A 12,524-nucleotide genomic window follows, 5' to 3' on the forward strand; every position below is an offset into this window, starting at 1 on the left:
TGCTACACTGATATAGTTTAGCAGAGAAGAACTCTGGTAGGGCTGACAGTGCTGTTGGGGATTTTGGTGCAGCAGTGCCAGTGCAGGCAACTCACTACAGAAAGCTAGGAGATCACTGCATTCCTGGCAGGATCAGATATTTTTCAGTACTTGCAATGTTTTTAAAAAGACATAACAATGGGAAATGTGCATATAATGCGCTTTAATAAGTAGCATATCAAAGTATAAGTGTGTTTATACCACGTATACACATTTAGTAATATGTGTATGAGGTCTTCTATTTTTGTTTTTCATTATTTAACCGCTTAAGGACTGCCCTATAGCAGATATACTGCTACAGGGCAGCAGCTGTGTGCAGAATCACGTATATATACGTCATTTTGCATTTCTTGGTAGGGGGCGCGTGCGATGATTACCGAGGATCTCCGATGGGGAGTAAGATTGTTTTGTTTACAAACAGTCTTCCTCCCTGTCAGCTCGAGCACACTGCTGGGGGTGGCTGTGCACAGTACAGCCATCCTGATCAGTGTGCTTACAGTTAAGCACACCTCCGCCCCCTAGTAAAACACTCCTAGCACACCGTTAACCCTCTGATCGCCCCTCACATTAACCCCTTCCTGCCCAGTGCCAATAGTACAGTGTCAGTGTTTTTTTTAGCACTGATAACTGTATTGGTGTCATTGGGGTGTCAGTGACAAGTTAGTTCCCCCCTAGTGTCAGAATGTCCGCCGCAGTCCCGCTAAAAGTCGCTGATCGCCGCCATTACTACTAGAAAAAAAAAATTCCACTATCTATACTGCCATTTGTAAAGGCTATAACTTTCACGTAAACCAATTCATTTACACGTATTGGGATTTCTTTTTGTAGTAAAGACATGTAGCAGAATACATTTTGGTCTAAATTGAAGACGAAATTAGATTTTGTAAATTTTTTTGCTGGACATGTTTAATAGCAAAAAGTCCAAAATATAGGTTTTTTTCTCAAAATTGTCGATCTTTTTTTGCTTATAGCGCAAAAAATAAAAAATGCACAGGAGATCAAATACCACTGAAAGAAAGTTCAATTCGTGGGAAAAAAAAGGATGTAAATTTCATTTGGGTGCAGCGATGCATGACCGCGCAATTGTCAGTTAAAGTAATGCAAAGGGGGTAAATTCTCAAGAGGGCAAGCGGTTAATTACTTAACTTTATTGGTATGTGATATCTGTCTCAAAAGGCAGATGGTTTGAGCCACTGTCACAGTGCCTTGGTTCTTTGAATGATCCAGGGAGCGATCAGATGACCATCATTTCACCCTCTGATGGGATATTTACTGCTTGTGATCTAACATACATTCAAGCTTGGCCTCTTGCACAAAACCTTTGTGGATAGGTCCATCTTAGGACATCACTAAATAGACCCTGTTGAATACCTTGAATGGGGGCTGAAAATTCTCATTAACTCCCCACTTGGCTCCTGATGGTAGGAATCTGATCCTGAGCATGCAGATGCTTAGTCCTGAGCACTTCAGGGTCATTCAACACAAGTCTGAATGTCAGAGCCCGTATACTATCTAGAGAACCCACAGTACTCCTTATTCTAGAGAAGTATAACAAGTGCGCAATCCTTAAAATTAAGCAATATATGTAACTGCCTGCTAAGGGTAACACTTTGCTCCAGTTTTTTTTATAATAAGCTCTACATATTTTACCTCTTTGGCACTGTCAAGTCAAACCTGACATGAGTAAGACCCACAGAGCAACATGTGTAATCCACTGATCAAATCTAAAATAACGAAGCCACAATATAGGCAACCTCCTTTTTTGTTATTTTGCTGACCTAACACTTTTGGATCAGTAGTAATTTGCACAAAGGGTATGGTCAGGTATCTGCTGTCTGACATTAGCTCTACATAAAACATTGCATACATCATTTGTGAATAGTCCTATTTAGGCATTATATTAATATGAAAGAGAACCAGAATTGTCCTGCCCAAGATAAGATGGTGAGGTGCCTGCCATTACATTTGTTAGTCAGAAAAGACTCTTGTGTGCTTTCCTTTGATCCCAGATTCACCTGGTTACAAAATTTGGGATTTCCCAAACTATGGGAATAAATCACACCTAAATGAACCCTGATGTCACAAAAAAGATATTTATTCAGCTTGAGGGAGGTTAGTGAGAGAGAATGATGGTGGAGGAAGCGCACTATAAACTCAGGGCTTGCAAGGGTGGTGCACAAAAGAGGCTTTTCTGACTAACAATGGTAATCTGAATTTAATTTCAAGAGTTGAAATTGGCTACTGTTTCATTACAAATCGTGTAACCATGGTTTAAATGAGAACATAAGATAAGAATTCAAAATTGCATTCACATATATTGGAGATTGTACCACATTTGGGTATTTTTGAATCCCAAATACATGTTGGCAGCACTGTTGACATTTTTTTTTAAGTAAGAGAGACTTAGCTGTATGATCACACAAAATTACTGTGAGAGGAATAAGCAAATGGCAGAGTTAGCAGTTTTTCTGGGTGGGCATGGTTTTCTAATTACTTATTCCTAAAAGATTGCAACCTATCCTCTTGGTTTAGAAAAGGGATTACACCTGCTAGTCCAATACAAATGTAAGCAGCACTGACCTATATTCCTTTTTCAGGTGTGATTCTGGGAACAGCAAGTCATTTAGAAACATGTAGGGTTGCGCCGTATGTGAACATGGGAGCGTTGAGGATGCCTTTCCAACAGGTAGCACATTTATTATTTGCATTTGGTGGAGGAAAGCATGTGGGTTCGAATATAAAGCCCAATACCTAGAATGTATTATGTTCAACATTTTAGACAATATTTAAAATCATTACAGTTAACAAAAAGAGATGCTACCTAAAGCAGTCAGATTGTCTGGCACAAACAATAACATGAAAGCTAGCCTGTGATTGATATGGGCATGCTGGACTGCTTTTCCTTTCAGCTATTTTTTTTATAGATGTTGGACATAGAGTACATGTTTTCTAACTGCCAGGTCTTCATGTAAGGTAATTATAGCTTAACACTGTTGTAACATTGGTAACAGTCCTAGACAGAAGGCCAGCACAGTTGTTCATACAGAAGAATGAAAATGTGATCTGTCTCTGCATTGCATTGTAAATTGTTTTCAGTCATTGTTCTACAGATAATTTCATAGTTGCAGATACTGCCAGTTAGCATTGGCATGCTAATGTTGGTTAATTTTAGAATGCTCAATGAATGCTAGTTGGATTAGATTGTAATTCATGAAGTAAAAAAAAATATTGAATATTAAAAGGCAGCCTTTTCATTTGCTCTCCTTTTTTTTGGCAAATATATTCCCCACTTTTCACCCTTAGGTTCCAGAGTGGTTTATTTTTAGTATTGGAGATGTCTCAGTTTTGCACCATATAATGTTTAGCTTTTCTAGTCTGCTCTAAGCTATACATCTTTTAATTCAGTACAGGCTGGGCTTTAATTTGGTAGCAGATATGGATACATAGATTTTACCTTCCAATGTTTTAATTAGGAAGAAATATGACAGTAAAAGCCTTTCAACTAAAATGATAGCACTATGATATGATGATACAGTGTGATTTTTATGGCTCAAATAAAATTTTATTTATCCAGTCTGTGCAAATTCTGACATTCCACTCCTACATGTAAAAAAACAGCATTTTGTTAAAGGAAAACTACATTTTTAAAAAAATCAGAGGCCCTAGAAACAAAATGGTGGGTTTTGCATATTTTTATATCACACAATATTTGCGTAGTGGATTTTAAACGCAATCTTTTTTTTTTAATGCATGTTAATGAATTTTAATGCTCAAAACCACCATATAATACCCAATTGTAAATTATAAAAGATGATGTTAGACCGAGTAAATAGATACCAAACATGTCATGCTTTAAAATTGTGTATGCTTATGGAATGACGCCAAACTACGTTACCTCAAAATCTTCATAGGCGATGCTTTAAAAGCCTTTACAGGTTACCAATTTAGAATTAAACAGGAGGTCTGTAACTAGAATCATTGCTCTTGCCCTGACATTTGCAGTGATACCTCACATGTGTGGTGCGTTCACCATTTGATCTGTTTGATATGTTTGATGCCTGCACAAGCCAGTAATGTTTTGTTTACATAAGACTGAAATCAAAAGTGATGAAATCCTCATTGCTTCCAGTTTCTGACATCACACAGTGGGAGGAGCAACATCAGTTCCTCTTACTGTGTCCCAGAAACCAGATCCCACAGGTTGCATCTTTACTGGGCTCCCTGATCGGAAGAGCCTGGTAAAGGCGGCAGCAGGGGCATCCCCTTCCACGGTCTGTAAAAGTAATCCAGCGGCTGTATAGCCACTCAAATTACTTTTACTAAAAAGAGGATCGCCGGTTGAAAAAAAAAAACGATACGGGGATCATGACTGTAGATGTAGTCATGATCTCAGTATAACAACTTCAACCTTAGGCCATTTATAAATAGCCTAAAGGACGGGAAGTGGTGAAATATAGGGGCACTTTTTTTCAGCATTATTTTGCAACATACACAGGAACAATCAACACAAATCTGCTTTGGACAATTTGGGTTTGGACAGAAATGAGCACGGAGGCAACATTTTCATAAGTTTGTGAGCACTAAAATTCTGCTTGACACTTATGCTCACTTATGTCAGCGTTTGACACTCACACAGTAATGCAAAATGTCATCCAGAGCATCCATTCTGGGGACATCCATTCTGGGGATTAATGGGGAGAGGATTTTTTATTTTTTACTATTTTTCTGTTTGTTATTTATGTACATGTCTTATTTGTTCTTCATTTATACATTTTCTTTTTTTTTTACAATTGTTTTCTTCACGGAGGTGAGGGAAGACTTGATCCAGCCACTGCCCCATGCTCCTTAGCAGCAAAAGATCACTTGCATTAAATATCTATTTTATCTCTTTTATTGTAGTGAACTGTTGCTGTAAGGGTAGGCAGGGCAAGCTTGATCAGTTCTGACTTATTTAAAGATGGCTGTGTGACACCACAGATGACTTCCCAGGGCAAAAAAATAGAATTTGGGGCTTAAGTGGTAAAATATAAAAATATACATTTTGAATTTTAAGATAAAAATGGAGCATACATTTAACTGCATTTAGCAATGTGTGCAATGCTTGTGCAGTCTTATGATTTACAATATTAATGTCTTACTTTCTAGAAGATAACCAGAATATACCTTTTTGATACCTCAAGAAGGTAGTAACATGCCTATGTCTAATTGGTAGTAAATTCAAATTTTACATAAATTACAAACTAAGGAAAATGTTAAAAAGATAGGTGTAAGCAATACATATAAAGTTAGTTTAGAAATATGCTACGTATTTATTATAATTTTCTTTAGATCATGCTTTGGTTCTATACCAGAGTGACCAATGTGATTTTAATCAATTTAGTAAGAAGTAGTGTAATCTTTTTTATATTATTTTATAGCAGCCCCAAGGTTATTTTTTGTCATAGAACTATGGTAGCACAAGATGTTGTATGCTATTACATGTTTAGATCTTCATGAAAGGTAAACCAGTTAGGATAGATTTTTTTTTTAATAAAAGGGACACAAACATATCTTAAACTGACCTTCACATGGGGTTGATTTGCTAAAACTGCAGAGTGCAAAATATGGTGCAGCTGTGCATAGAAACCAATCAACCAAAACAAATGTTTTAATTTAAAATAAACATTTTATTTAAAATTGTAGGGTTCATATACATGTAACATCTATATCTGTTTCCCTTCTCTGCAAATGATGTTCCTTTAAATATTTTATTGAATAGATCTCACTGCTATTACCTTGCAGGGTTGTTAACAATACTATTCAAAAAAGAAACAGATCTGAAGCTAGGAAACTCAGGGCATCCATGTTCTCTTTTTCAATTTAAACAACTAATCAATTGTAAAAAAATGTTCCTTGTAGCTGAATGTTTAGCACAAAGACAAAATCACTAAGCTAGTAATAGCAGTTATAAAATAATATACAGTATGTTTTGTACATTTTAATTCTAAAACATTTGTCGTCATTTTACTTATTGTTCTAATGGAGCTATGGCTCATTCATTTACAGTTTATTTGAAAATGCAGGGGGAAAAGCATGTTATAAAAATGAAACATGAGAAATTGTTGGTTACTATTGGAATTTTTCCTTGTCTGTTAATGCATTTTGGAAAACACATAAATGATTAATAAAAATCAAATGTATGAGCCTTCAACTATTAATGTTCATTGAGAACCTCTGAAAATGCAATAGATTATGGGTAATAAAAACCTTTCGTTTTAGCCAGTGACTAATGGCAACTTTGCTATTATAATTATACATCTGCATTTTTATTTACATCTGACTTGTCATTACACTTTTCAAGATATACCATATGAGTGTTAATTTGTTCCTACAGTTTGAGAACAATTTGATATTGTGTGTTTCTTTGTGGGCAAGACTGTAGTCCAAGTTATATTAATTTCCAGGTGTGAATTTTCTAAATTTTTTGATGATGTGGGGAAAAGGCATTTAAACCAGTCTAGATGTAAGTGCTACTGTGTGGTAACCAAGTGCTTCCTAAAAATGGCTCATATTTATTAATGAACTTTTCAGAAAAACAAAAATGGCAAATACTGCGTGTGTCTAGCTTATGAAAGCTTTTTTTGACTTTCTGTGAAACAGATAAGTACTGTCGCTCATTTTTACAATACAGTGGGGACTTTATGAAATGGTTGGCCACCTAAAGTTGTATTGACTAACTGATGTTTGTGTGGAGAAAGTGGCAAACTTCGAGCATACATGTGGTTGCTGGACAGATGTCCAAAACAAACGTTTTCAGTCAAATTCATTTTTTGTTGGCCATTTCAGCTAGATTTTTATGGTAGAAAATGAAGACAAACATGAGTACCTTATAACAAATTTACACTGTGCCACACAGAACCTTAGAACGAGCTGAAAATATATTTAATTTTCTCTGCTGGTGATGATAGGCAGTCTTCTAATGGCATGAATTTATTAGTGATATTGGTGGGCTAGCGCAAAGATATGTTACATTCATTTTTTAGCTTTTTTAATGTTTTTTCTGCTCAAATGTGTAATTTATTCTCACTTTAGTTAAATAATTGTAACTTTGGATAATTATTTTAATCCACCATATATGTGCCAAATAACCTATAAAACAGTAAAAAGGTAAAAGAAAATGAATTCTCCACTTCTGTTATACTCTATTAGAGCATTTCTGTACTTGTTTGCAATTTTGTTGCAGAAAGTTTCAGGACCAAGAGAAATTTAAAAAGGAGGGTTTTACCAATAGCAGTCCACATTTTTTCACTTAGCTCAGGGAAGCTGTATTTACTTTATTCACCCAATCATCCATCAGTATGTATCCTTCTCCATGCAGCTCTGCAGTATCCAGTATTTTTCACTTTTCTATGTTTCTAAGTTTCTTCTTATTATTAATACTATAAATATAAAAAAGTGCCAACAGGTATGCCGTAATAACCTATTCACTCACAGCATCTGATTTATTGAGCTCAAAGTTCCCTTGCATGCAACTGGGCTGAATTACTAAAAGATTTGAGAATCTTCACTCAAAAAATGGTGTGGCTATTCACTTTAATGATCACTTTCATATGATTTGAATAATTGAAATGAATATTCACACATCGTTTTGACGCTAACTGCTATAGTAAGTTAGCCTCACCATACTAATTAGCTCCAATGGCTTGTTTGTGTGGTGCATTGCACACATTGGCATGGCTCATTGATTTTGAGCACAATGATCCAACTCTGTTACCTACTTTTTTCTTAACCAAGATAGGTGTCCGTTTATGACACAGAGAATAGCTGCGATTCAGAGGATCGCAGCTATTCTCTGGTCATTCACAGTTTATGACACTCAGGAGATCAGCGGAGAACATGTTCAGCCCTTCACCGGAGATCTGTGTTCTCCCTCCATATTTTCCAGTTCAGAGCTGGAGAATTGCTGGAACCGCAAACTAAGCAGCGATAATTTACCTCTGCTTAGTAAACTGGTCTTTTACTGTAATCTCGCGAGATTATAGTAAAACCAGCCATTTTCCAGCGTTTGTAGACCGTTCTCCGGCGTTTGTAGACCGTTCTCCCTTCATTTAGAGAACTGATCTACACTGCTTCATAAACTGCATTCACAGGAGAACTGTGTTCTCCGAGAATGCCGGAGAACTGAGCAGAGATCTATTACCGCTGGTTCATAAATGGACACCTAAGAGTTCAATTGAGGATTGCTTTCGTTAGCTTCCTGTGCCTTATATATGCCATATTTTGTGTTATGTGTAAGTGTGTACAGAGAATATCAAGATGTATACTGATCAGATATATTATAAAAAAAAAAGGTAGATTAATTATGTCAATATCTATGCAATTTATTTTATTATGAAAATGGCTGTAGGGACCAAGTACATATAAAAGACCATTTTCCCCAACTCACAATGTGCTGCAAGAAATGCATTTATTGGTGTGTTGAGATATGTTGTGGCATTTTAAAATTAATGGGCTGCAATGCATGAATATTTTGTGGTTTTTCAGTGGACCACATTGGTTGCAATTCAATAAGGCATTTGTAACACATTTCTGAAGGTGTGTATGTAGTTGGAAGCCTTGCAGCAAATTCAGGAAACCCTTCTTATTTGCGGCACTTTCACTGTACAGTGCTATTGTTAAAACAAATTTATAAAGAAATCCCTCCATATTGGTGATAAGTAAAGTGGAGGCAAATAAGATCTCTTCCATGTTGGGGTAAATTGTTGATTGTGCAACGCATTTAATTATTGTTTTTAATTCTGCAACAAACTTTATCATTAAGTTCCTTTGTAACTGATATTTGATACGTTTCCATTACTCTCTCAACTACTCCAAATAGCCTTTCTGCCTGTAAAACTCCACTACTTTGCAGGAGAGATGTTTTTGACAGTTCTTCCAAAGTTGCAACAGAATGATATGAACATATTGGACACATATAAATCTGACATATTATTATTATTATTATACAGTATTTATATAGCACCAAAAAGTTTGCTCAGCGCTGTACATTATAGAGGGAGACAGTACATGAGACAGTACAGTAACAATACAATACAAGAGGGGTTCGAGGGCCCTGCTCCTTGGAGCTTACAATCTAGGAGGGAGGGGATAATGGTACAGGAGGAAATGGCTGTGGGGGATTGGGGGATGGAGTGGTAGGAGGAGTGGAGGAGATTGGCTGTTAGGTGAGGGCGGGGTAGGCTTCCCTGAAGAGATGGGTTTTCCGGGTGCGCCTAAAGTTGAGGAGGGTAGATGACAGTCTGATGGATTGGGGTACTGAGTTCCAGAGGATGGGGGAAGACCTGAAGAAGTCCTGGAGTTGGGCATGGGAGGAGGAGACCAGGGAACTGCAGAGTAGGAGGTCTTGTGAGGAGCGAAGAGTACGTGTTGGGTGGTATTTGGATATCAGGTCGGTGAGGTAGTTTGGGGCAGTATTATGAATAGCTTTGTACGTCAGTGTTAGTAGTTTGAATTCTATGCGTTGGGCAATCGGAAACCAGTGGAGGGAATGACAGAGGGGGGTGGCGGATACGGAGCGGTTGGTAAGGTGGATGAGTCTGGCCACTGAGTTCAGGATAGACTGAAGCGGGGAGAGTCTGTGATGAGGTAAGCCAGTGAGGAGGGAGTTGCAGTAGTCGAGTCGTGAGATAATAAGGGAGTGATTGAGTTGTTTAGTAATGTCTGGGGATAGGAACGAATGTATTTTGGAGATGTTGCGGAGGTGGAGCCTGCATGAATTTGCCAGCGATTGGACATGGGGCTGGAAGGATAGGTTGGAGTCTAGAGTGACACCTAGAACTTTGGCTTGCGGGGTGGGACTGATGGTGGTGTTATTGGTCGTGATGGAGAGGTTGGGGGGGGCGTGGGCTGGGGGGAAAACTAGGAGCTCGTTTTTGGAAAGGTTTAATTTGAGGAAGTGGAGTGACATCCAGTCTGATATGTCGCTCAGTAGGCAGGTGATTCGAGCGGAGACTGAAAGTGTGAGGCGAGGGGTAGAGAGGTAGATTTGCATGTCATCGGCGTAGAGGTGGTAGTTGAAGCCATGGGAGTGTATCAGCTGGCCAAGGGAGGAGGTGTAGATGGAGAAGAGAAGGGGCCCAAGGACAGAGCCTTGGGGGACCCCAACATATGAATTCTGCCATTTGTTGCACTACCACAAGACAGATTTCAAAAGAGTATACATAACACTCTTCATGAATTCCAGGAATTCTGTGTAGTGGTGTTTTGTTGTACATTGCAGTGCATTGAGTTGCAGTATGTCACGGTGCTATTCAAAATGAACATGAACGCAACAAACCAATGCATGTATGGTGTGTTACAATGCGGTGTGGTAACATGTGAGTTACTTCAAAATGAATGTGTGAATAAGCCCTCTGATATTTATTTATATTTTAACTTAGTCAACAAGCACATGGATATGCATACACCATTATAAACGTTTGGGAAAAATATGTACCCTTTATTGATATTTTTTTCCAGGCATGGAAGGTCATTTTCCTATGCATTTTAATATTGAGCAATGTGTAAACAAACCTATTTAGTAAATCAATCTCAGTGTACCGGCATATGATTAGAGGCCTATAAAAGTCTTATTATTGTCCATAGCCATTGGATTTGTTCCATGTTAGGAATTTTTTGATCAATAGTTTACCAGATTACAGGGTGTAAATTATTGCATATTATCCAGACCCCAGCCTGTTATTAATTCACAACTTCAGAAATATGTTAAAACAAGCTAATTGCAGCAATTCTCACCCTATACGAATCACCAATGCTGGATGAAAAACTGAGGCCTTACTCAATAATTCTGAAGACATACAAGTAAAAAGGATTGGTTGCTATAAACTATTGAATAGGAATAAGAACACTTTATTGACTACTAGAGAACATGTCTATTCTCTAAAATTCCCTACAGAGAAGAAAATATAACATTGGTACTATTATTTTCAGGTCATATGTCCAGCTTGTATGATGCTCAGCAGGAGATATGTAAATACTATCCATATTCTGAAGATCACATATCCAAGGACAAAAACAAACACTTCATGTCTAGCCATATCTCCACTGTATGATTTACTTTTTACTTCATTTACTTAAAGTGGTATTAAACCCAAAACAAAAAATGTAGTATATTGCAGTTTACCAATCCTTAGATGTGGTGGCTGCATCAGTTTTCTTTTTTTTGGTGTTTTCCCTTCTGTTTTCACCTGGTGATCTGGCCAGTAACACACCTCCTGTATTAGTCAGACACCAGTCTGGAGGAATGTGCATAGAGGAGTCACAGAGAACTGCATTGTCTTTCTGGGAGGAGGGGAGTGTTAGATGTATTAGCAGATTTAGAACCACTAACAAACTGAAGCCAAACTCCAGCTCACACTTTATAATATAGTGAAACTATTTGGGGTCATGGCTTTGGATGAAGATGGCTAAGGTTGCTTTCACCTGTTTACTAATGGCTTTGCTAGGTGTGCAGTGTTTGGGACCAGGGGCGGACTGACCATTTGAGCACTCGGGCACTATCAGAGGGCCCAGGGTCAGTAGGGGGCCCCATGAGATGCCCCTGGTACCTTTCAAAGGGTTTTTTGGGTGTGGTTTGAGTGTGGGTGAGGACACAGGGGCCCCATGATTCCCTATTGCCCAGGGGCCCCATGAATTGTCAGTCTGCCCCTGTTTGGGACATTTCTTTATGCATATCCACAGTATGTGAGGATTTAGATGGACTCCTGCCCAGCCAGCACCCATTGCAGGAAACACCGGATGGACTTACAGGAGCTTGTGTGGAGACCTTAAGTTTTATGAGGTCACATTAAAAAGGCTGAGTTTCTAAAGGAATCATTGTATGCTGACTTAGCAACCTTGCATGCAGTTCAGTCATAAATCAGGTTCAGAAAGATATCTGTATAATGTCCTCTTAACTGACCTGCTAATTTGAAATAAATAAAATATTAATAAAAGAACATTAAATTAACCACTTGCCCTCCAGAGGATTTACCTCCCCTTCCTGACCAGGCCATTTTTTGTGATACAGCGTTGCGTTGCTTTAACTGACACTTGTGCAGTCATGCAACGCTGTACATAAATTAGATTTATATTTTTTTTCCCCACAATTAGAACTTTCTTTTGGTGGTATTTTATCACCTCTGTGGTTTTTATTTTTTGCGCTATAAACAAAAAAAGAATATTTATCACTTTTTGCTATAAAACATATCCAGGAAAAAAATCTAATTTCATCAAATATTTAGGCCAAAATGTATTCTGCTACGTGTCTTTGCTAAAAAAAAATCCCAATACATGTAAACTAATTGGTTTACATGAAAGTTATAGCATCTACAAATGGTAGTATATATACTAGGATTTTTGTTTTTATTTTTTTTATACTAGTAATGGGGGCGATCAACGACTTATAGTGGGACTGCGGCGAGCATTCTGACTCTGGGTGGGAAGTGATTAACTGCCACTGACATCCC

General features: G+C 37.8%; 1 protein-coding gene across 2 annotated transcripts in view; it reads left to right on the forward strand.

Annotated features, from left to right (window-relative positions):
- The window catches only part of LOC149449249 (short stature homeobox protein), a 70,628-nt gene that overhangs the window by 31,071 nt on the left and 27,033 nt on the right, over nucleotides 1-12,524 (forward strand). For both annotated transcript variants that reach the window (XM_089693536.1, XM_089693537.1), the window contains exon 4: nucleotides 2,637-2,725. In XM_089693536.1, coding sequence (XP_089549662.1) covers nucleotides 2,637-2,725 — 89 coding nt within the window. The remainder of the gene's footprint in view (nucleotides 1-2,636; nucleotides 2,726-12,524) is intronic.

This window comes from Staurois parvus, unplaced genomic scaffold (assembly GCF_062004578.1).
Source record: "Staurois parvus isolate SC_StPar_1 unplaced genomic scaffold, SC_StPar_1.0 ptg000634l, whole genome shotgun sequence".
Taxonomy (NCBI): domain Eukaryota; kingdom Metazoa; phylum Chordata; class Amphibia; order Anura; family Ranidae; genus Staurois; species Staurois parvus.